The sequence below is a fragment of the Oculina patagonica genome, chromosome 3 (genome assembly GCF_052425735.1).
Source record: "Oculina patagonica isolate OP01 chromosome 3, crgOcupat, whole genome shotgun sequence".
NCBI classification, from domain to species: Eukaryota; Metazoa; Cnidaria; class Anthozoa; order Scleractinia; family Oculinidae; genus Oculina; species Oculina patagonica.
In genome coordinates, this window is record NC_135760.1 from 21,293,426 (window position 1) to 21,318,060 (window position 24,635).

The 24,635-nt window shown below is 37.6% G+C and overlaps 1 protein-coding gene and 1 pseudogene across 3 annotated transcripts; one reads left to right on the top strand and one right to left on the bottom strand.

Moving 5' to 3' along the window:
• Window positions 1-501: 501 nt before the first annotated feature.
• On the top strand, window positions 502-9,134 carry LOC144645284 (uncharacterized; annotated as a pseudogene). The gene is made up of 8 exons (XR_013569257.1): window positions 502-657; window positions 2,575-2,684; window positions 2,922-3,116; window positions 3,211-3,272; window positions 4,529-4,745; window positions 4,901-5,181; window positions 5,898-6,150; window positions 6,782-9,134. The product of XR_013569257.1 is annotated as an uncharacterized LOC144645284 (transcript).
• Window positions 9,135-13,456: 4,322 nt separating this feature from the next.
• LOC144645414 (transmembrane protein 248-like) lies at window positions 13,457-24,162 on the bottom strand. Of its 2 annotated transcripts, none has more exons than XM_078504991.1 (8): window positions 24,006-24,162; window positions 23,696-23,894; window positions 22,075-22,321; window positions 20,835-20,894; window positions 19,665-19,752; window positions 17,912-18,083; window positions 15,434-15,559; window positions 13,457-14,243 (listed from the first exon to the last, which is right to left on the bottom strand). In XM_078504991.1, the coding sequence occupies exons 2-8, from the start codon at window positions 23,858-23,860 to the stop codon at window positions 14,226-14,228; spliced, it is 876 nt and encodes a 291-aa protein (XP_078361117.1). In that variant the 5' UTR covers window positions 23,861-23,894; window positions 24,006-24,162; the 3' UTR covers window positions 13,457-14,225. The 2 variants fall into 2 exon arrangements, with proteins under 2 accessions (XP_078361117.1, XP_078361116.1); XM_078504990.1 differs by having other exon boundaries at window positions 24,001-24,162.
• Between the last annotated feature and the right edge of the window lie 473 nt (window positions 24,163-24,635).

A 24,635-nucleotide genomic window follows, 5' to 3' on the forward strand; every position in this document is an offset into this window, starting at 1 on the left:
GCGGCAAGGCACTTTAGTTCGTTTTTAATACCCAAAAATCCCCTATCTAAATCAAGTCACCCAAAAAAATACTTGCCAAATTTTCCAACCCAAAAAAATCCCGGATCGAAAATTTCAAACCCCCAAAAAACCATCGATCATCCCCGTCATTAACAAGCCGGAGTACTCCCCCCCCCCCCCCCCCCCCAAGGAGCAGAAGTCCCTGGCCTTCGGACCCGTCTTTGCCCCAACTATTCTAAAAAAGTTTACTCTATCCTTTTTTCGATCTCTCACCCTGTTCCATTTAAGTATTGTGGGAGATAACTGGCCTGATAATAGGTTCTGTATCATCTCCCCACTCCACCCCAGGAAAGGCAAAAATGCTGTCAATGTCTCCCGCGGCCACGGGTTCATTTTCCCGCCCTTTCTTCTTCTTGATAGTAGCGGACCAATCAGATGCTTTGTAGCTGATGACGTTGTTTGAGGGAAAATTTTTCTTCGGGTTGAGTTCGAAGAATTTTTTCTCTTTGCGGTTTTGCAAATTTTCTCTCTCGAAAACTCCTTAAAAGTGAGGTTGTTCTTGTTCAAAACCCTTAACCGTAACGCTGGTTCGTTTAGGAGAAACTTGGAATATCACTGGGCTTTAGCCACTGAAAGTTTGTCACTACTGGAAAAAAGGTAAGCTTGTTAAAAATAAGCTGAAGGGGGAAAATTTATTCGGCTGGAATCTTCTGACTTCACTGCGCCAAACAGAGTAAAATAGTGCGCATTTATACAAATGAAAAGGGCTTTTATACTGTTAGCAAAATAAAAACAACCGCCGTGCAAACATTTGTGAAGATGCCTGAACAGCCGTGTTTTTCGCCTGTTGTTTCCGTACTACTTTAAACACAACTGGCGGTAAACGACAGCCTTCGCTCGAACCGTATGAGTCACTGTGTAAATTAGCTTCATTTATTGGGGGCCGCTTCTCTTTTTTTTTTAATATTTGTTAGTGGGAAAGTTGGAACAAACAAAAACCAACAGGCGTTTATACTCCTCAATTAAGTACAAAGAAAATTTTGTAAGACATGGCTTTTGTCTGCGTTTTTAATAATACCAGGGTGTCAAGTTCCTATTTTTTCCTATTTTTTCCTATTTTTTGGCCTGCCTCCTATTTTCTCCTATTTTTTCATGAAATTCCTATTTTTTCCTATTTTTTAGGGTTTTCTCAGGTACACAGAAACATTGTGAAATAATTGAAATGAAATTGTCAATAAAATTGATAAATTCTACAAAAAACTGAAACTTCATGTCAAAAAAGACCGCTTTGAAGCCTTTATGAGTGATTTTCTTCTGAAACTCGTGCCCAGACTTTCTCAGTGCTTTTGATAGCATGCAAGATAGTGAGGATACTCTGATGCGAGAGAAAGAAGTAGTAAAAGCAGACTTGAAAGCGGCTGATGAACTAATGATGCCCTTTCAGCACAGCTGTCAACAAACAAACTGTTAATGTAGCCACAATGATGCTTGACACATGCTAAGACCAAGCGAGACCAAGCAATGCAAAGCTTGGAGAAAATAAGACAAAAGAGAAAACTTCTTTGACACTCTCAAAGAAAAGGCCATGTCCTCAACAGCAAATGCTGCCAAAAACGAGAGCAAAACAGTATAGTGTTGGACTTTTTGATTGTTGATTTTTCAAAGTCGTGGTTGGCTTTATTGTAAGAAAGACATACATTTGGTGAAAGTGAACATTATATTGTTTCGGTTTGTAAAAAAATTAGCTTTTCATTCTCATGCAGTTTTAAAGGTCTAATGACTTAAAGTAAAGGCATCTTGTGAAGTATCTAATGAAATTTGGAATCTGGTAATTGTTGTAGGACGAGTTGTGCTTGGTAACATTTGTTTATACGGCAATACATTGTGGATGTATGCCATTGTGCCTGTTAAATATTAAAGCGTTGGGTTGTGAAACAAAGTTGCTGTTGGGAGTGTTAAGAGGATAGAACTCAAAGAAATCCTCCTATTTTTTCCTATTTTGGGGTGAGAATTCCTATTTATTTCCTATTTTTTGGACATTGTCATTCCTATTTTCCTATTTTCTAAGTGCCGTTTGTCACTTGACACCCTGTAATACGAAATCAGGCCAAAAGTTAAATCCTCGACCGGCACGCAATGTCCGTACTAGAGAGGTCTGGATTTATTTTGCAAGTTCGGTTCTGGAGAATTTGACGATGGAGGAAATATAAACAAACAGCAAAAAAAGCGCCTGCCCGCTCTCTTTTTTATAGAAATCCGGACGAAAAACTTTGTTTTTTTCTTTTACTTGGCCAAAAAGTTGTTTCTAAAATAAAATGTTCTGTTTGATCAAATTTAAGTTGAAGGACTGATGTAACAGTTTGTTTGCTGTCGGCACGGGCACCTTCAAGAACGTTTCCATTCTTGAAATTCACAATTTTATGGAATTCTTTAAAGAAAATATTCTGACAAGCTTTGTGACGGCAGAGTTTGCTGTCCATCGGGTGAGTTTTACATCAGAGCATTTTTACAATTATGTAGACCAAGAATAGGTCATCCAATCCTTGGTAAAACCGAATTATATTTTGTTTTTAGTTCAGAGTAGTAGAAGAAACAAAAAGCTGAGATGAGTGGAACTTTGTCTGAATACGAGCTTTTGCGACTAAGAAATATTAAAAGAAACCATGAATTCATGAAAAGCCTGGGTGAGTATTATCAATCGTCTATTATGGAATTTGTTGAAGTACTATGCAAAATAAAGTGCCATGCGGGGATAGAAAAAAGGTTGAGAATTTTGAGTTCACTGATTTGTACGGAAAAAGCTTTCTGCATGGCGGCAAGGCAACTGATTCAAATTTTCAATATCATCAACTTTAATACGTATAAACTGACTAACCTATCTGCAAAGACAAAATACTTGTGTTCTTGTTCTCATTCTGCAGGACTTCCTGTCCCTGCAATTCCAGCTGGACTCCCAAGTCGTCCTCGAAAAACACCTGCTAAAAAGCGTAAGACCTTATCCGTTGACCGTGAGGGCGAAAGTTCAAGTGAAAGTAGTGATGACAGTGATGAAGATTGGGTTCCAGGATCAGAAGAAGTTAGAAGACGAAAGAAAATGATAAAACGCTTTCTTCCAGGTAGCTAAGCTAGTTTTATACTTGTGAAAATGCACATAAAAACAAGAAATGGTTTGTTCAGAAGTTAAAAGGTGACTGTTACTATCCTTTGCAGAATTTAGACCAAAACCTCAGACCGTCCCTGTCCTAAAAGGAAGAAAGGAACCAAGTAAATTGGTAATAATAAATTGCCTGTTACAAGTAGCTATAACTGACGTTTATATTTGTATTGCTATAAAACGTTTGTATTCGTATTGTGTGCAATGTCAGGATCTAATTTACACTAGCGCGAGGCACTTTCTGACTGCAACATTGCGTTCAACGTGTGTCCCCTATCTGCAATATTGATTTTAGCTGAGAGCAAAAGAACGAACTAAGCAGCTGCCCGTTCATTTTTCTTGACTACTTTTTCCGGCCTTAATGGACGTTTTTCAGTTCATTTTGACTGCGTTCTTCAGACTAAAATTTCTAATTATCCGCCGTATAAATACGGATTTATCTAGTTTTTTTGTCAGTGCATAGTTACGCACGAGATAATGATAATTTTTTTAATTATGTGTTTTTCTCGGGCTAGAAAGGGGTCGAACCTTCTGTAGGTAGACACCGTTATTATGTTATAAGAACAAGCGTAAGTGTCAGCTTAGGGAGGTTGGGAGAAAAAGAAAGGGGCGGAGCGATACAGGGGGTAAAGTGAAAAATTGATGTTCTTTCGTGTCTAAATGAGGTGACGGTAAACTGGAGTCGAAAGGGCTACGTAACTTACTTTGCATTTGAGAGCAGTCGCACTTAACGTTTTGTTAAGGTCGTGAACAGTTCAGTGAAGCTTATTTTAAAGTACTTTTGTCTTGGTCTCCTTAACTTTCCGCTTCCGAGAGGCTACATTGCCCCATTCGGACCACGAAAAGGTGTCCATGTCTGCTTACTGGGGATGCCCGTTTACTGGAGGACAAAAATATAGTATTTAAGACCAGGTTAAGAGAAGAAATCGCCAGGTCCACAGTTTGTGTTCGTTTAAGGTGGCTCTTAATAGTTTAGTCAGAAATTGGTATGCCCGTCTTTGGTGTTCTATCACAGCTATACTAATGATGTTTAGGAAAATATTTCTGTACAAACTTGTGCAAGTTTTACAAATGAACAAATTGAGGTCATTGTGACAGCCTCCAAGAGTCAAATATAAGGTATCTTTGACCACTTTGGACGTTGCTATGGCAACGATTTTTGACATCACGGTGATTTAAAATGTATTCATTGGTAAAACCTTTACAAAGTTGTACTAAAAGTTTAACCTCTAGTTTATTAGTGTAGCTGTAATAGAATGCCAAAGATGGGAATATATAAACCATTACGAGCCACCTTAAGGGAGGTATTCGTTAGTGGAGGTTCAGCTGTAGTTCTTTAATTTTCTGGTCGTTTTCCTGTGGTTTACGATACAGGTGGAGAACGAAGAGAATGACTCTAGCGCATTTGATGAGCTTGGTAGATTGGGAGAAGAACTGGACTTCAATTTAGTAGAAAAAGATTCGATCTCTGGAAAGCAAGGGGGAAAGAGTGGAAAGAAAAAGTCAACGGAGCAACGTAATCGGTACGCTACTCGAGGAAAAAAGCATTCCTACTGCGAGGCTGAAGTTCCCGATGATGACCACTACATCTGTAAGTTTATAGGCGTTTTTGTTCAAAAACCCGGCTATAGCGAAGATTCGGCAAAGGCTAAGAATATCTTGAGTTTCTTTTCTTGAAAATACGTTTAGTTTTGTTTTGGATTTATAATTTGTTTAAGATTCCTTTCTTATAATTGTGCCTTTTAGTCTGTGAAGAGTGTCAAGACCTCCACTATGGTGATTGTCCAGTTCATGGGCCATTGCAAATCATAGAAGACAGAACTCAGGATGGTAATTCTAACTTGTCATCTGCAATGGCTTCACTACCCGCAGCCCTTGAAATAAGCAAATCGTCAATTCCTGGAGCAGGTTTAGGCGTTTTCAGTAAAGCCGAAATTCCAAAAGGAGTACGATTTGGTCCATATAAAGGAAAAAAGATAGGATGGCAGCACATAACAGATGAAACAAATACAAGTTACATGTGGGAGGTAGTGTATTAAAAAAATGACGAGCCAGATGATAGTTACGTGTATATTAGCGTTGGAGGCATTCCTAGTCCAGCAGAGAATGTCTATTTTTCAAATAACACTCTTTTTGTCAGTCTTGTGATTATATACGGTATCCTTACTGCAAAAATTTATATGGGGTCTTTGACTCTTTCACACTGATCCGACATCGTCGTTTTGGCTTTCGACTTTATTCAGTTATAACTATTTTACTATTTGTCATGATTGTTTATTAATTGCCAATGAACTGTAATAAACAATAAGAAACGCACGAGCGTATGAATTTATCAAAAGGGCTGCAAGTTGGTAAGATGAAGAGTAACATAAGATAAAGAGTAAGTCGCAATTCAAGCCAAGGTAGCCATAGGCCCGGCGCCTCATGGACCTTCCAGTAGCGTGAAGTGGTTTCCGTAGCACAGAAGTGACAACGAGTATTGCAGTTCCCACTCCTGGATGGGAAGCTAGTCCATTGCCATTGCAGTCCTTCAGCTAGCAACATCTTGTGCCAGTTGCATGCACTGGTCTGTTAATATCATAATGAAGAACATAATGCATCTCATAATATTTTTAGATTTAATGTTATTTTGCTTTATGTCAACAGTCGAGAAGAATAAGGACTTAGAATACACCGGCAAGCCTTATGAAAATACCTGTTAACAAGGTTTATCGAAACAGTTAAACTTTTACTTAATTTATAGATTGTAAAAGATGGCAAGTTCAGTCATTTCTTGGATGGTCGAGATGAAAATGAGAGTAACTGGATGCGCTTTGTAAATTGCTCTCGTTGCGAGGACGAACAGAACTTGGTAGCCTATCAGTTTAGAGGCGAGATCTACTACAGAACTTACAAGCCTGTAAACCCAGGAAAAGAACTGCTAGTATGGTATGGAGAGAGTTACGCTAAAGATTTGGGGATCTCTATCTCTGATGACCAAGCAAACGAAAGAAAAGGTAAATCGACAATATCAAAAGCCTTTTCTCCCTTAAAATTTTAACTTTAGATTCACAGACAGCCGAATGCAGGTGAATCTTGGTAGCTGTTCGACTTTGCTAAGTAATAGATCTATTGTGCTAATAACAACTACCATTATTACCCGCAGGCTTGTCTCGCAGACGCAACTAGTCATTGGCCCGTTATAAGTAGAATTTGTTTCGCTAGACATAGTTAAATAAACTTTGGTGCTGCGTCAATGGGCAAGGAAGGAAAACATTTAGTTGATTATTGACTGGCTGCAGTTGATAATGGTAAAAAAACCACCCTGGTGGAGAATTTTGAAAAGCTGACGTTAGGAGCGTTAGCCCACGGCCATCGTCGGAGCAAACTGCTGAAGCCACACTAACCTGCGATCAGGCGTTCTTTGACGGTAACAAAAATAAACGACTTGAGTAGCAAAAATATGTACTTAGTGATTTGAAGTTGATACTTAAATTTCTTGAGCTAAGAAGAATTTCCGGGGAATATTTAACTTAAGCTATCAAACATAATTTAATGTCAACCATTTGCAAAAAATTTAAATGCAAATTTTGCTTCAAGATTTTCAAAGTTTATTTCGTTTAAGAAGTTTGCTACTTTTCGTTTCAGGTAATGCATACACATGTGAGGGCTGTAAAAGAATATACACTTCCATAAACTTTCTTCAAAGACACAAGAAGTACTACTGTTCATCCAGGACTTTAAACTGGGAATGTGGAAAATGCCAGAAAAAATTCATGTCAGTTAATCATCTTAACATGCACATCCACCAGGTTCATGCAGATGAAAAGCAATACAAGTGCATGCAATGTAATCAAGCGTTTAGTGACTCTAGGTCACTGGTCACACACCTTCGTAGTCACAGTTGTAAAAAGAACTACAAGAATACACGGTGCGACAAGGCATTTAACCAGGGAAGTCAACTGACCAAGCACCTCCGTACTCACACAGGTGAAAAGCCATATCAGTGTACTCAATGTAACAAGGCGTTTAGCGAGCTTGGTAATCTGACCACGCACCTCCGTACTCACACAGGTGAAAAGCCATATCAGTGTACTCAATGTAACAAGACGTTTAGCACGCTTGGTAATCTGACCACGCACCTCCGTACTCACACAGGTGAAAAGCCATATCAGTGTACTCAATGTAACAAGGCGTTTAGCACGCTTGGTAATCTGACCACGCACCTCCGTACTCACACAGGTGAAAAGCCATATTAGTGTACTCAATGTAACAAGGCGTTTAACCAGCTTCCTCATCTGACTACGCACCTCCGTACTCACACAGGTGAAAAGCCATATCAGTGTACTCAATGTAACAAGGCGTTTAGCGAGCTTGGTAGTCTGACCAAGCACCTCCGTACTCACACAGGTGAAAAGCCATATCAGTGTGCTCAATGTAACAAGGCGTTTAACCAGCTTCCTCATCTGACTACGCACCTCCGTACTCACACAGGTGAAAAGCCATATCAGTGTACTCAATGTAACAAGGCGTTTAACATGCCTCATCATCTGACCACGCACCTCCGTACTCACACAGGTGAAAAGCCATATCAGTGTACTCAATGTAACAAGGCGTTTAACCAGCTTCCTCATCTGACTACGCACCTCCGTACTCACACAGGTGAAAAGCCATATCAGTGTACTCAATGTAACAAGGCGTTTAGCGAGCTTGGTAGTCTGACCAAGCACCTCCGTACTCACACAGGTGAAAAGCCATATCAGTGTACTCAATGTAACAAGGCGTTTAACATGCCTCATCATCTGACCACGCACCTCTGTACTCACACAGGTGAAAAGCCATATCAGTGTACTCAATGTAACAAGGCGTTTAACCAGCTTCCTCATCTGACTACGCACCTCCGTACTCACACAGGTGAAAAGCCATATCAGTGTACTCAATGTAACAAGGCGTTTAACATGCCTCATCATCTGACCACGCACCTCCGTACTCACACAGGTGAAAAGCCATATCAGTGTACTCAATGTAACAAGGCGTTTAGCAAGCTTTGTAACCTGACCACGCACCTCCGTACTCACACAGGTGAAAAGCCATATCAGTGTACTCAATGTAACAAGGCGTTTAACCGGCTTGATGTTCTGACCACACACCTCCATACTCACGCAGGTGAAAAGTCATATCAGTGTACTCAATGTAACAAGGCGTTTGCCCAGCTTAGTCATCTGACCACACATCTCCGTACTCACACAGGCAAAAAGCCATATTAGTGTACGCAATTTAACAAGGCGTTCAACTCCTGTAGTCATCTGGCTATGCACCTCCGCACCCACACAGGTCAAAAGCCAGATTAGTATATACAATGGGACAAGGTTTTTTGCGTCTTCCGTGCTCTGTGTAAGCACCACAGATTTTAAAGGTGAAAAGTAATCTCGTTGTATTGAATGAAATGGCATTCAATAATTTTGGAATTAACTAAACAACTTCGTGTACAGCCATATCAGTGTACTCAATGTAGACATACCAAATCTACGCACTCTAAAACTCTAAAGGATTTTCTAAGCTGATTTTACGGCTTTTTTGAAATGTTAGCACCATATTATCAAGTAGAACTGCATCTGTAATTAAGTTTTTTTCAAAGTTCTTTCGGGAAATACAAGTGGTATTTTAACAAACTGACTTGATAGACTCATTTGCCTATATTTTCTCATAACCTGCGAATGATTAGCATTCCTTTCCATTGAATCCAATTTTGAAGTAACAATTTCCGTCATGCTACAGGAGGACATTGAGGTTTGCGATATTGGCAAATTTTTATGCTGTATTTCGGTAATTTTAATCTTTAATTGCGGTAATTTGCGGTATTCTCCAAACCTACAGGATGCGTTTTCTTAGCGTTTTGCTCGACGACAGTCGGTGAAAAAATCTATGCTTCCCTTTTACCCGACCATTTTTAGCATTTTCTGGTCGTTTCGGAAGCAAGATGAAACAGCCCATATTTTGTCAAAAATTTTTTAAAACAGTAACATTTGTTAAAATCTTACTGTTTTAAGCAACCAGTTAAAAGTCGTCTCATTACTTCCACGGTCCCGCCACTCGTTCTTGTCCTCGGGTCAACGAATCCGCCTCTATGGAAGCTTACTATGAAATTGTGATATTTTCGGAAATTTTGCAATATTTGCCGAATTTTTTTGTGTGTGTTAAGGTGATAGACTGGAGTTTAACAGGTCCATTTTGGTTGGAAATTTCTCCAAATCAAGAAAACTGGCTGACGTAAAAACACTTCAGGTCCGAGGTGACAATTTTCACACCTCACGTGACAAATCCTATTTGAATTGCGGTCTCAGAAAAAGATTTTTTGTTTTATGGCTTCGCTATTATAAGCAAGTCAAAAAGAAATTCAGGAGTCTATTTCCCTATAGAAAAAGAAAAAACCTACGGGAGTCCGGAGCGGAATGCCGCTTCTTTCTTCAGATATCGAGTTTAATAAAAGGAAAAAAATACGTGCTGATGATTTACGCGGCGCTCACATCTCGAAGAAAACTCCTTTCGCTCCGGGCTCCCGTGAAAAGTTTCTTTTACACCACAACAACAAACCACGCAAATTTCATCCCGATACGATAAATCTACAACTTTATTCTGAAAATACCTTTCAGCCCCCTCCCCTTCCCCCTTCCCCAATGTCTCCCTCCAACAGAGTCCGTTGTCCAGCATTGTCAATGATCTTATGCCATTGTGCCGTTTAATCCTTTTTCCCCTACTTCCACAATACAATGTGGTGATAAATATCAAGGTCTGTTCACCCGCATGTAACAGCCACTTTGGATTGTTGTTCATCGCTACAACAACAAATAGAAACAGAAAAGATTACTAATTAACCCCGGCTTCCTGATCGTTTCAAAACCCATGTTATTGTATGGATAATAATAATAATAATAATAATAATAATAATAATAATAATAATAATAATAATAATAATAATAATAATAATAATAATAATGGCACATCAGGCAGTATATCCACAGAGTGGCTCTTTGCCTGCCCGATTCTAACTAAATTTACAGGTGTAAAATATGTCATTGGGACCTGAATTTTGAACTTGTTCACCGGTTGCATAAGACGCATTTTAACAAAAGTAGCACTGAACAAGTACATGTTTCCATTTAACTCGTTTATTGCTCGAGTATGGCACGAGTTAAAAATCAAAACTGACCAAAATATGAAGGTCATAGTGTGGCATTTACTTCAGTTATGGATCGTCTTTTAGTCCAGTAAGCCGGAGCACAGAATCCACATCTGTTTACCAAGTTCACTCCCTCCCATTGTCGATAATTGTAATGTCGGAAGAAGGACCACCCATTCTAGGCCTATGCAAAACCCTTATATTTTTTGAAGAAGGAAATGTCCATACCTCCTGAAAAAATTGTTATTTTCACATTTGGGGCCTGTGCATCGAAATAGAATGGCTGCTTTGATGAAATTATATTTCAAATGTCTAGTCGGGGCGTCTTTATGTAATTCCAACGTCACTAAAAAGAAAGGACCGCAGAACCACGGATAAGGGTCCTTAGGGGGGGATGGGGATTCCATTTCCCCTTCCTAAAGGCTGCGCAAATCTCATTTCCCAGCTTATTTTCTGTGTTTTCTTGTCCAAGTGTCCGCGGCACTTTTTCAAGTGAAAAAAATAGGCAAATCCCAGTACCCATTTTGCCCCATCAGGCCCCTCATTGACTGATCACATGGAAAGCGCGGTCAAATAAGGAGGCAAAGCTAAATAGACGGTGGGTCCGTATCGATATGCGCTTAATAAACATGGCACGTCAAAAGAAAAAGAAGAAACATAATTCCAGAAACATTCCTAACGCGCGCATGTTTCCCAGTTTTTCCATACTGGAAGCATGTTTCCAGAGTCAATTTTCCTCTCCAAGAAGCAAAATTTGCTTCTGCTTCATTAAAAATAAAAAACACACTGCGATGACAAACATGACAAGACAACGCATGTCGGAAAAAACTTTGATTTAAGAACTTAACGTTTCGTATGTTACAACATACATCTTCAGAAGTGACCGTTAAAAACGTGAAATAAAGACTGGTACCTAATCCAAAAATAATGACAATGTTGTTAATTAACAACAAACAGACTGTTTTTCCAATTTATTATATGGCTACAATAGTACGCGCGCTCTGATTGGCTGCTGAGCGGGCATCATTTTCTTGTAATGACCGGGCATTATGAAAAATTTTCTCGGCTCGGCGGTTTTTACATGTTTTTTTGAGTTGTGAGTAAAAGCTACTAGCGCAATTGCGAGAACGACAATAAATACCGACAAAATCTTTTCAACAACTGAAAGAAAAATATTAGCATACCGATACTTCTTTTAAAAGTATGAGCGACGAAGAGAGCCACAGAGAGCGAGAGCGAGTTTCACCTCGGTGTTTTTTAGATATTTCAGTTTAGAATAGTGCTAAAAGGCCATATAATAAATAACTTATTAACCTCGTCCGTTCGGTCATTACAGGGGAATCTCAGACCTCGGCCTTGATGTATTGACCTCACTATCGCTCGGTCAATACATCAAGGCCGAGGTCCGAGATTCCCCTGTAATGACCGAACGGACGAGGTTAATAAGTAGTATATAAAAAAACAAAGCGTCGATTACACGAAAGGAAAACTGAACATTTTAAAGCACTATCAAAGAACTGTCACGCATCAGCCATTGCAGATCACATCACATCAACGGGTCACAACATCAAATGGGATCACATTGACATTCTAGCAACAGAACGATCAGATATTCATTGTAAAATAAAGGAGACATTGTTGATTCGTGATTTAAAAACGGCTTTAAATGAAAACGTTGGCAGTGAGAAACTTTTTCTCTACTAGCCATATTTGTTTTTTCTTCTGCAGATTTTTAAGTCTGTTTGTTGTTAATTAACAACATTGTCATTATTTTAAGATTAGGTACCAGTCTTTATTTCACGTTTTAATCTGAAGATGTATGTTGTAACATACGAAACGTTAAGTTCTTAAATCAAAGTTTTTCCGACATGCGTTGTTTTGTCATGTTTGTCACCGCAGTGTGTTTTTTATTTTTATTTAAGTTAAAATGGCCTAAGAATAAGAATGTCTACGATTTGCTTCTGCTTCTCGTAGAAACATTCCGTGTTTCCGCGCCGCATGGAAATATATCTCAAACTCCACAACATATCAGCAAACAAAAACTCTTTTTATAAGAGAAATTAAACCTCAGTTAACTTTTAATCCTGGATTAGTGTTCTATGATCAACAATACACGCTTTATTACCAGTTATCAAACCAAACTTTTAGGGCGTGTCCCTCCCCACTTTTTAATAAAGTTTCATAACTTGCTTATTGTTTTTTTTTTTTTACTTTCTTTTTTATAAATACAAAGGGACTGTAGATACCAGACTATAATTTACTGATATGTATAAAATATCTCTAGATAGTGTCTGTTCGTTTGGTCTAATCATTAACGAATACTTCAAGGAATTTCTTGTTTAACTTTATTTTCGTAACTTCTTCCCACTCTTTTATTAATTTACCGTCGCAATGATATTAAATACGTAATATACAAAACAAAAGCAACTGTTACAATTACTATGGTCGTAATCAAGCACAATGTAATAAATGTATTTATTATATGGCTACAATAGTATGCGCGCTCTGATTGGCTGCTGAGCGGGCATTATTTTCTTGTAATGACCGGACATTATGAAAAATTTTCTCGGCTCTCGCAATTGCGAGAACGACAATGAATACCGACAAAATGTAACTATCTTTTCGACAACTGAAAGAAAAATATTAGCGTACCGATACTTCTTTAGTATGAGCGACGAAGAGAGCCTCAGAGAGCGAGAGCGAGTTTCACCTCGGTGTTTTTTAGATATTTCAGTTTAGAATAGCGCTAAAAGGCCATATAATAAATAACTTATTAACCTCGTCCGTTCGGTCATTACAGGGGAATCTCAGACCTCGGCCTTGATGTATTGACCTCGCTATCGCTCGGTCAATACATCAAGGCCTCGGTCTGAGATTCCCCTGTAATGACCTCACTCTCGGTTAATAAGTAGTATAAATACTAGTTATGCAACGCTTTCGAGTGGTATACTATGGAATATCCCACGAGTCACTTGTATTTTCTCGGTTTACACGCGAGCCTTTAGGCGAGTGTGTATACGAAGAAAATACAAGTGACAAGTGGGATATTCCATAGTATACCACAAGAAAGTGTTGTGTAACTATTTTATACCATGCCATAGAAAATACGCTCACTAAAAATGGCTGTATTTTCTATGGCATGGTATAAATCAGGGTAGACGCTGATTTAAAAGATCTTAAAGCACCAGCTTAAGATCAACCTCACATGCAGTTGAGTCAAAAATCATATTTTTTTAATCCAGCACACTAAAGCCATATTCAGATATTTAAAAACCCCGACAATACAACTATTCCTACTTCGGCCTTGAATGTTAGCAAGTTCAGCATTACAAGTAGCATCAAACCACACTTGCATAACAAGTACTGTACAACCATTACTAGCATCATGTTGATACAAAGATTTAATTAATTGCATTTGACATGGCAATAAGAGCAAGAATAGTGCCTTGTTTAAACTTGACCTAATAGAATAATTACAGCAAAATTAGGCGTCATGATTCCCTGGTTCTAGCGGTTTCCGCATTTTTAATTCTCAATCAAATACAAACCACAAAGTGGGGAAAAGCGAGTGACAAGACTTATGTCTTTTCTTGCCAGGCTTATTTAACTTTCACTTTCCTAACAGGCAAAAAATGCTTTGAGACTTGGCATTTTTTTTGTGCCAATACAAAAAGTAAAGATGTCTTACTTTCAACTTGCTTAAATTTTATTTTACAACATGAATTCTATATTATAATAAGCATTCCCCATGACCATAATAAAATAGTGCAAAGCTATTTACAGGTGTGGAATTGTAGACATCTATAGTCTATAAGTTATAACTAGTATGTATCTGTGTCACCATGAACATGCATGAAGACGAATGTGATGATTTGATAGATCTCATATCGTATCATCTCTTCATCTTTTACATCACAGAGGAAGGTTTGTCTGTAACAATAAAAAACAAAACAAAAAAATATTAACATAAGTAGGCTTTTGAGTCTATAGTGTATACATTGTACAGTGTACACAATGTATGCACTTAATCTATAACTTATGAACTACCTATAATTTATGAACATAAGTTCACTTCTCAACACTGACTGACTGACTCACTGACGGACTGACTGACAGACTGACTGACTGAGTGACTGACTAATGGACCAATAGACCAACCAACGGACCAACTGAATAATTAACTAACAAACTGACAACAACAACCTTAAATGCACTCTTGCCATTTCAAAAATAATTATTTATACAAAAAGTAAAATTTAAATAAAGTAAGACTACTGGCTGCCTGGAATAACCATAGGGGCTAGTGGAGCCAGGCAGCCAGTTGACATTAGCATTAAATGAAAAGAAATTACAGGTCGGCAAGAGGAACAAATTCACACAAACAAAGAAAGAAAGAGAAAAAATCAGATAAAGACACACTGACCAAGCAAATAATGTGTTGATCAACAGCCTGACATAATACAATTCTTGTATGACACTCTTTGTCTCTAACTATAAATATAATACAATTTTGGGCAACTTCTACACCATTTGACCCATGGCCAGTTTTTAAATGCTCTCAGCCATACCTTTAGCAGAAGGCTACTTGATTATTATGATCTACACAAGCTGAGCCAATTAATTCTCAAGACAATAGTGAACAGACCTGTAGTTATTATACTGTATTTATTCGATTAAGCACCCAACCTCGAATTAGCGCCCACCTCGAATAAGCGCCCACCCTGAAGGTAGGAAAAGTTAATAAGCGCCCAGCCTCGAATAAGCGCCCACACACACAAAAAAAATGAAAACCATAAGAGGAGTATTGATTATTGAAATTGACTATGTACTACTAAGAAGACTTCCCCCATGATCGAGTTTTCTTAGTATTTTACAGAATCTTTCAATGAACAGTTAAAATTTTGCTTTGGTACGTCTTCCCCTTTTATTATTACCCATTATTATTCATTGTTTTGCTACAACAATAAACTTAATATTTGCTGAAAATCATGAAAATTTAATTAGCGCCCAGCCTCGAATTAGCGCCCGCCTCGAATAAGCGCCCACTCCCAAGGACCAAAAATTTAATAAGCGCCGAATAAATACGGTAATTTGTCCGTACACTAAACTGCGGCAAATACCTTTTTGTTAAAGCTCTGTTTAGCTGGTCTTCCTTTGATCATTCCATAAAGCACACAGGTGATGACCATCACAAACAGGAAGTAACTAGAGTACTGAAGCCTTAAGTTAACAGCTGAAGCATCGACCTGAAAGAAAAAAATCTGACAGGTTATTTGGTCCTGCCTTACAAAGTGGGACTGAACAACTATTTTTGTCCTAAATAATCCGACATGTCACAACATAAATTCTATAACCTTCTAAAACTACATTTTTTTTAACTTACGGTACTAACAGTAAGAAAATAATTTGTTAGATGAAGGTGCTAATTACACTAAGTTGTGGCAAATAAAAGTTAAGTTTAGCATCAACCAGTTTTAGGTCAATTAGTTAATAGGATTAACTAATTAAAGTACAATGGCAAACCATGCATCTTTAAGTGCAGCACTTGTTCCCATTATTCCCATCATCATAAGTAAATTTCTGAACATTCATTTTGTTTATTAATCTTAACAATGTAAAGCTGTTCCAGCACTACTAAAAGTAAGTAATGTTTAATGAATGAGCAGCAGTGTTTTATCAAGTTTAAAACACAAGGCGCAGCCGAGTGTTTTAGACTTGATAAAACACGAACTGCGAATTTATTGAACGGCTAAAAATCTTCTGATGTAGATAAGGGCAATTCCACATGAGAGGTGTAAAAATCAAGATTTTTCAAAAGATATTTCAGATGGAATAATTACCTGTGCTGCATTGTAGACATGTTGTAGTATACAAAAAAACAACTTTTACTTTGTCGGTGACAACAGTGTTTTTAGGGGGGTCCCCAAAGTACGGGTTTACCTTCTTAATAATTTACAATGTCTGTGATGCACATTTTTAACTTACAAAAATCATACTTTCAAAATGCTTATGAATTCAAACAATTATTTTAGGAATATTCCCTCATTTGTGTTGACAAATAACTGATAAAGACTTCATCCAAAATATTTTTAAAAAATAGCAACAGCGATGTGAAGTTCTGTCATGGACGTTACGTAACGTCCATGAAATTTTGTGCATTTTTTTTCTCTCCTTAAGTTATTATTTGAAGGATTCTTAAAAAATTTCTGCTGCTTTGTTACTTATCAAAAATGAACATTTTGATGATAACAAAGCTCTGGTAAACTGTTACATTTTTTAACTAAGTGCAGTTAAAGTTGGTCATGGACGCCATATCATGGATGTTACACTTTTTGCAAAAATGGTGAAGAAATGGCAAAACTTTTATCAAAGTCTTTGGAAAAGGTAAAAAATAGTTAGGCGGTATAGCAGTGGGCAGTTTTTTCCAAAAGACAGGTTTGGGTTGATAAACAGCAAGCTTGTGGAAAGAGATTTGCAGAAAATGCAGGTTAATATGTCATGTAATGACCGTGAAATGTCCTCAAAAATTTAAATGGGCATTCCACGGGTTTTACATTAACTAGCAAGATAATTTCATTTCCAACTGCCAAGAAATATTGTTTTACTACAAATGATAGAGCTCAACAATTGAAAAAAGTTAATTTATTTGGTAAACTTGAAGAAGAATTCACATAGTGTAACGTCCATGACGATTTTTGTAACGTCCATGACGTTACATTTTTAGTCTCCAAGAAAAAATTTGAAAGATAATGGAGGGGAAAACAAAATTTTCAGTTAACACAATCACTAAACTACATTGACATGGAGAAGATATTTTGAAAATGCTTGAAAGTTCACAGAAATTTTAAAGTAATGCTAATGCACTAAATTACGTGGTTGATTTTTATGTAACGTCCATGAGAGTCGTTTGTCTCAATATTTCTCTGGCACAAATAAGTCAACTGGAAAAAAGAAATAACACACTAAGGTGCACAGACTTGTACATCAATGAAAAGTTTTAAAACTTGTTTTCATCCTTAGACAATGCAAGTTTAAAGTTTTAAAAATTAGTCTGAATTGTAACGTCCATGACATGGAATTGCCCATAAACTCATTCTTACACTAATATTTAGATTTGGGGTTATTTTGGCCTAGAAAATTGGACGTAAAGTTTAGCCGTGACTTTATCAGATATAAAGACACTGATTAAACATTAATTTCTTTTGTATTTTCTTTATGAATTATTAATGAATTTTTCAGGGTGTTCATTAGGCATCGGAGACCGGAGAATTCTCCTTCTACTACGTAGAATTCTCCGACTGAATTTCAAAGGCCTCTACCTACTTTTTTATTAAGATGCGGAACCTTAAAAAATCATTGTCCGGTTACTGTGCACTATTCTCCTGCTATTACAATTCTTAATGAAAACCCTGGTTTTTTAAAGTATCTTAAATCTTGGACTACAAGTCATTTTAATAAAATCTGTTGCTCTTTTTGGCCTAAAAAAACAGCTTTAATCAGGTATGGTTTACTTTAAAATTGCCATAATTCACAAGTTGTTTTAACCTACCCTGAGTATGAGTGTACAAATAATCATAATTTTACTATTGCTTACATACCATGGTCATTGTTGCAGTTGTAGTGTGTTGGTTTTTCACAGGCACACTTGTCTCAGCCTTTATTCCAGTGGAACACAGTTTACTTTCTTGCTCTACTGTTCTTGCATGTTTCTTAATGCTGGCCATTTGTACAATGTTGTTAGCAGCTGAAATGTTGCAAGTGCTTCTGGACCTAGAGAATGACAGACCATGATTGATTTAAGGTGGCTTGTACCGGTTTTTCTTGCGTGGGAAGTCTGGTGACTAGCACGCGCGTCACGCTTCATGCCCACAAGTCACGCGTGAGATTTGAAAAGGAAAACAAACATGGCGGCCGAGTGCGAGGTTGCTTTTCTTCATTTTAAGAAAGAAATTCCGCGTTCAACTGAAGTTTTTTCAACAAGAACATTTTAAGTCAACTTAATGTTCGACAGTCAAAATGTTTTCGGATCTCGCTGCTCGAGTTACAAAAGCAAATTCGCATGTGCTACGATTGATCTTGTCGGAGATCGTGACTCAATTCCACCTTTTTCATTTCAGCTTATTTGAGTTCGCTTTCAAACACATGATTATTCAGACAAAGAAATACTAAACAGTAAGACCTAAGAGGCACAACTGGCGATAACTGAAACTGGCTAAATCCCATGAAATCCTGAGCCAAAAAGTTTCGCAGACAAAGCGAGGGGAAGTCCACGCGTGTTGCGCGCGTATGTGCCCGCAAAGATCAGCGGTAGTCAGAACTGAGTGCTCATGAGTAAATACCAAACTTTTAAAATCAAAATTTTAAAGTGCGCGGAAACGCGCGTGGCAATTATTGAGTTCGCGAAGGCTTTAGCAAGAAAACTAACCCGATGACCCCTATTTTTTATTGCCCTAATATTTTCCTTTTATGTAAAGGAAACGCCAGAAAAAATCTAAAAAAATTCTACGAAAGGAATTTTTAAATACATACAAATTGCTCTTTTTTGCATTTGCAAAAAATCCGCTTCGTAGAATTTTTTTAAAATAATTATACAGTTTCTTTTTCATATGCTTAAAGTTATCACGAGAAAAAAAATGGGGGTCATCGAGTTAGTTTTCAAGATATAAGCACTGGAAGCTGAAAAAGGGTCCAAAAAAATCATTGTCTATCGTTGCCATGGTAACCACTGATGACGTAATTATTGGTATTTTGGATCAACAACACAATGGGTAATTTAATTATTCAAAAAAATTGTTACGATCTTTAATTATTTTTTTGGCCATTTTCTTCCAAACGTCGCACAGTCAAAAACCTGAAAACTGGTACGAGCCACCTTAAGATTTCGGAAACAAATTCAAGCATAAGTAACATTTTTGTACCTGTGTTTGGGAGGTGAGGTAAGGTAAAGCCTGTCTGAGCCAAGTGGTCCAACAAGTTGGAGCTCATCCCGGTTTCCATAGCATTAAGCAACTAGGAGTATTGCTACTCCCCCCTGGATGGGATGCTAACCCATCGCAGGGTTACCCCCCAGCAGTAAATTTGCCGGTACCTATTTATACACCTGGGTGGAGAGAAGCACTGTAAGAGTAAAGTGTCTTGCCCAAAAACACAACCCAGTGCCGTGGCCAGGGCTCGAACCCGGGCCACTTGGCCTGGAGTCCAGCGTGCTAACCATAAGTCCACCACGCCTCTGTGTTTGGGAGGTAAGGGGCTTATCTCCATTTTTTTTTATTTTAATCTATTTTTGGAAGTTGATGATATGCAATCACATTACTGATGTGATGCAGTGAACAGTATTAGTGATGTACTTACAGCAAATGATCTGGGACAATATCAGTTGGAACAGTAACTGATCCACACGCCTCCAAATACATTGACCTGCATTTAGTTTTATCACAATCTGTGGATTAATTAAGAAACATGATTAACATGACTGGACTTTTCTTTTGGAAAATAGAAATAGAAGTATTGAGTTTACTTCATTGACGGACTTGGTGAAAAGGGCATTTGAGTAAGTGAATTGCCAAGAAGTAACAAAAATCTCACAAAAATGACTCCTAAACAGTTTGTTTCTCTTATATTTGCTTACTAGTAAACTTATTTTTAAACTTAATCAGTCTTTTTGCAGAAGAAAGTACAAGAGTTGGTAGGAATACAATAGGTCCAATAAAATTCAGGTTATAAGCCCTGGGCTTATACATGTACAACTTTGTTATGGGTTTTCGGTGGGCTTATAAACAGAGCAGATTCTATCCAGGAGGACTTATTAGCGGAATGAAAAATAGCGTTTTAAAATGAGCCATGGCAGTGTTGATCGAAATACAGTCATAATAAAGCAACATTTAGCCCTATTCAGTACTGTCATCCAGCAGAGGGAATAAATCAGGGGGGGGGGGGGCTTATAACCAGAATTTTATGGTACCTTATTAAATGAAATTTTCGATTTTGAGGTGCGCATATTTCGCGACACTTAAATTTCATGATAGTGCGAAAATTTTGCATTTTGAATCACTTTATTTTCGCGTTTTTTAGTAAGACACAATTTACATTTCCTTGGCGATATTTAATTTAACATGCCCTTGAATTAAAAAAAAAACGACTTTATCGAAGGAACAATAACGTCAAAATTAACAAAAATGCCGGCAAGGGCGGGACTAAACCTCGGCAAAGCAACAACAGAGCAATTCTTACGATGTCTACAAGTAGGTCATGCTTGTACATGCATGAGTTATTGTTCTTGAGTCAATTCGGACGACAACATATTCAGACTGATTTAAGTGGTACTAAACTTATTGTTGCTTGATTGTTGACATAATGTGAGTCACTTACATGTAGTTTTCGCATCATGTTATGTTCGCCACACTTATTGATCACGTCACTTTAATTTCGCGATTTTTTTGGAATCGCGAAATTAACGTGTCGCGAAAATTTCATGTAATAAGGTATATCAAGTTTCTATTTGGCAAAAATCATGCTACCTACCCATGAACCATGGTTGAAGAAAAGACAATGTGATATTGACAAGAAAGTTTTCTTGGAAACCTAAATAGGGAAACGGCAGTAATTAATATGATAATCAAATTAATTTGCTTTCCTAATTGTAAAGAGCTAGCTAAAACTCATTTCAATATCAACTACTACATAGGAGTCATGTAATTATTGATCATTTTCACATGTATATTGATTACCTTCAGGAATAAATAAACTTCCAAGAGGAGTATTGGAATTGTTATATCTTATCAGTGGCTTCCTTAACAGGACTTTCTTTTATACTAAAATTTTATGGTGACCTGGAGAATTAAAAACCCATAGACAACCATGATACCGCCCATCTTTCTGTATTGCAGAAAATAAATATGGATTTTAGTGAGATAACTGTCATCAGATTTCAAGTCACATTTTTTAAGAATTGAAAATAGTTTCTTTGATGTTTAAATGTTTAATTTTTTATTGTCATTTGAGTGATAACATTAACAGCACAAAAGAATGCAAAATACAATGGCAGATAGTGTCCCTTTAACTTAAAGCATCCCACTTATAAAGCCCGCTGCACATTACACTATTTTTTATCATAGAACAGGAGATTTTTTATCGAAGTCAAATATTTCGGCAAAATTTGTCTGGCTATCAGCTTGCCACACACTATAATCTTGGACAATTTTAACTAGTTGAAACAAATACATTTCACACTTTTTGGTTACAAATGTCCTGACCTGCAAGCGGGTAAAATTATTTAATCCCCCTACTCGATGTTGTTTCTTTAAGTTTGCGGTTCAACAGGCTTTGTTTTGGAAACTCTACAGCATTAACAACATTGAAATGAGCGGAAGGGGGTTGCAAAACTGAACTCTGTTAGCTAAATTAGTGGAAATTTGCTAAGTGTTTCAACAGTTTTGTCCAAAATTGTAGCTGATTGTTCCCCATGCTCCTGTTCGACAACCTTTATGTTGAAAGTGATGCTTACTCATCTGACTGCAACAACACTTTCTTATTGGTAATATGACACAACCAAGTTCTGTCAAATTGTCTCTGACCACTGCTACCTGACAACACCCAACAAGACATTTTAAGATCTAGCACTGCCAGATATTGCCAGAGAGGACCTCATCTTGTCACAGACTTGTCTTAATTCATTGCACACTAGCTGATAAGTGAAGATGTTTTTGACGGCCTATGAAAAATTGGCTTGTGTGTGGTGGGATTAAGAAGAATTAGTACAAACCTTTTAGACCAAGTTGTGTTGCTGGCATTTCTGCTGTTACATGAGTCACATTGTTAACCACTGCACCAAAATCGTCTGAGGGGTGCACAGAGAGATGAAGCACTGGTATATTCACAGTTGTAAACCCAACAGGTGTAGGGCCAGTTATATTGGTTGAGTTTGTGCTTGTGTCATTGGCCAAGAAGCTTTGGTTTCCAAAGATGCAAAATTCAGAAGAACCCAAGTGGTCTAAGAAAGAATGCCATTCCTAATGACAACAAAACAAAATATACGGTAATCACAACGAGCTATGACACTGTCAACAATATTTTAACTTAAAACATAGCAAGTAAATCCATGTATTACCACACATCTATATCTCGATTGATGCACGCATGATGCACGCAAAAGTTTTCGCAACTAAGCAGAATTTTTTGCTTCCTCTAAAATAGACATCCCTGTCAATTTCAAAAATGAAGGATAAAATGGAAGGTTTTGGTGGGGGTAATCAGACTTTTGCTGTTGATAGTAGAGGGGGATATGGGAGCACCCTGAACACCCAAAAATAATACACAAACAACGCATCACCGCAAGAAAATTCACGAAACACCGTCACCGCAATATAATCAAGTTACTAATGAATGAAAACGGCTTGCCATTGGCTGCTAAAGCGTATTAATGATCAACTTGGCGATATTTGACTGTATTTTGTTACAGATTAAACATATGGTATATATCATATATGCTAGTATTATAAAGGACAGATTAACAAAGATAGTAGAGCTAAATTTAGTTCTGCAAGTGTCAGACATGAAACCGTAACACCGCCAACAATTTCGTTTCACCGAACACCGCAGGTTTAAAAACACAAACATCACGTAAACACTGCAGGGTTTGAGATCACCGCAACACCGCAAGACGGGATTTTATTCACCGCAACACTTTATAAAAAATTAGCAACACCAAAAAACCCCATGTCCCCCTCGTAGTAGGCTATAGGCTGTGTGGGGCTGGTCAACAAAAATATGCAGAGTCCCAGAAATTCCACATCATTTTCAATTTCTTTTTTTGATAATTAAAAGTGTTGTTTTGACGTGTTATCAAGAGTTCATTACTGTGATGGATCACATCATCGTCTCAGGTCTCTTGTTACATTTCCTTGTGGTTTAGTTTGCAGTTTGCTTTGTATTTTGCAGCCCACCCACACTCCCAAATGCCTTAATTTTAATCAGGAATCAAACAAACATTTTAGCCAAAACAAGTTTCTCATTGATTGATGTTATTAGATTCAAAATTAGTCTACCTCTTGTAATGTTTTCCCATCTTTAATGATCATGTTACCAATTCCCTTGAGCATTGTTTCTTTTATGGATGCGTTATATCCCGGGTTATATAAATTATCAAATGATTTGAAATGTGAAAGCACTATGGAAAGATTAAGAGGTGTATTTATCCCTTTTAATTACATGTAGCTTGCATCCAAGATAGATGCTTACAAATTCCATCTATCCAGTGAAAGTTCTGCTTATTTTCGTACATTTGCTGTAGTGTATCCCGGGTAGTGTATAAAGTGTATATAGCCAGCAGCTTACACATTTTAAGCTAGAAATTAACAGAGCAAAAATATATAACTGCAACAAACCTTATTGTGGGCATCGTCGGTACTAAACCAGCCATACATCTGAACGAAATAGCCGAGAGAAAACAAACCAATTGCGAAAGCCGCTAGACAGACAGTAAAAACAACACAGGGCGGACGAGAGGCCGCGAATCCAAATAAATTCTTGCAGCACTTGCAGTCAACCATCTTTCCAGTAGTTCCTTCTTCTTTGAAATGAAACCTTCGAAAGAACAATAAAATCTGCAGGTGTTATTTTGTGAAAGGAAGTTTTAGGACACGTAATATAACTTAAAACTGGGGTGAAGTTGTCTACGCAATCGAAATACCTCACCTGAGCAAAACAAGCCACGGGAACGCCTACGATTCCCTAAAACGCTGCAGAGGTTAATGTATTAACGATTGTTTCGAGCTTCTGCATCAAGAAAACCGATTTCTTTGGTAAAATTATGGATTCAACCCACATAACACATCACCAAAGACCGCCATGTTTGACTTAATTTAATGAGCTTAGTATCCACGCCAAGAAAATCCTTCATTGACGACCAGAAAACTGGGAACTAGCCTCAAACGGACGCCCCGTGCAACGCCCCGTGTCACGCGAAGTCACGTTATATCTCATGAAAAATATGTATGTGTTAGAAAATAGTCGAAATAATGATAAGACTGTTTTCTTTTATTAAAACATAAAGCTGATCAAACAGCAGAATATGTAGAGCAGATTTACTTTTTTTTTTCGGAGTTTACAGAGTCCCCCCCCCCCCCCCCCACCAAGGAGATATTAACATACCGTTAGCATTTATCTTGAATATCGAATATTTTCATTTAAGACAGTGCTTGGGCCCCCTAAAACAACAATGTTTTTCAGATAACGAACGCAAATTGATTTTCACTACGGATACTATTAAACTAAAATGTGGGCAAGGATGTCTCAAGGTCTACCTCAAGAACAAGGTCATCAATT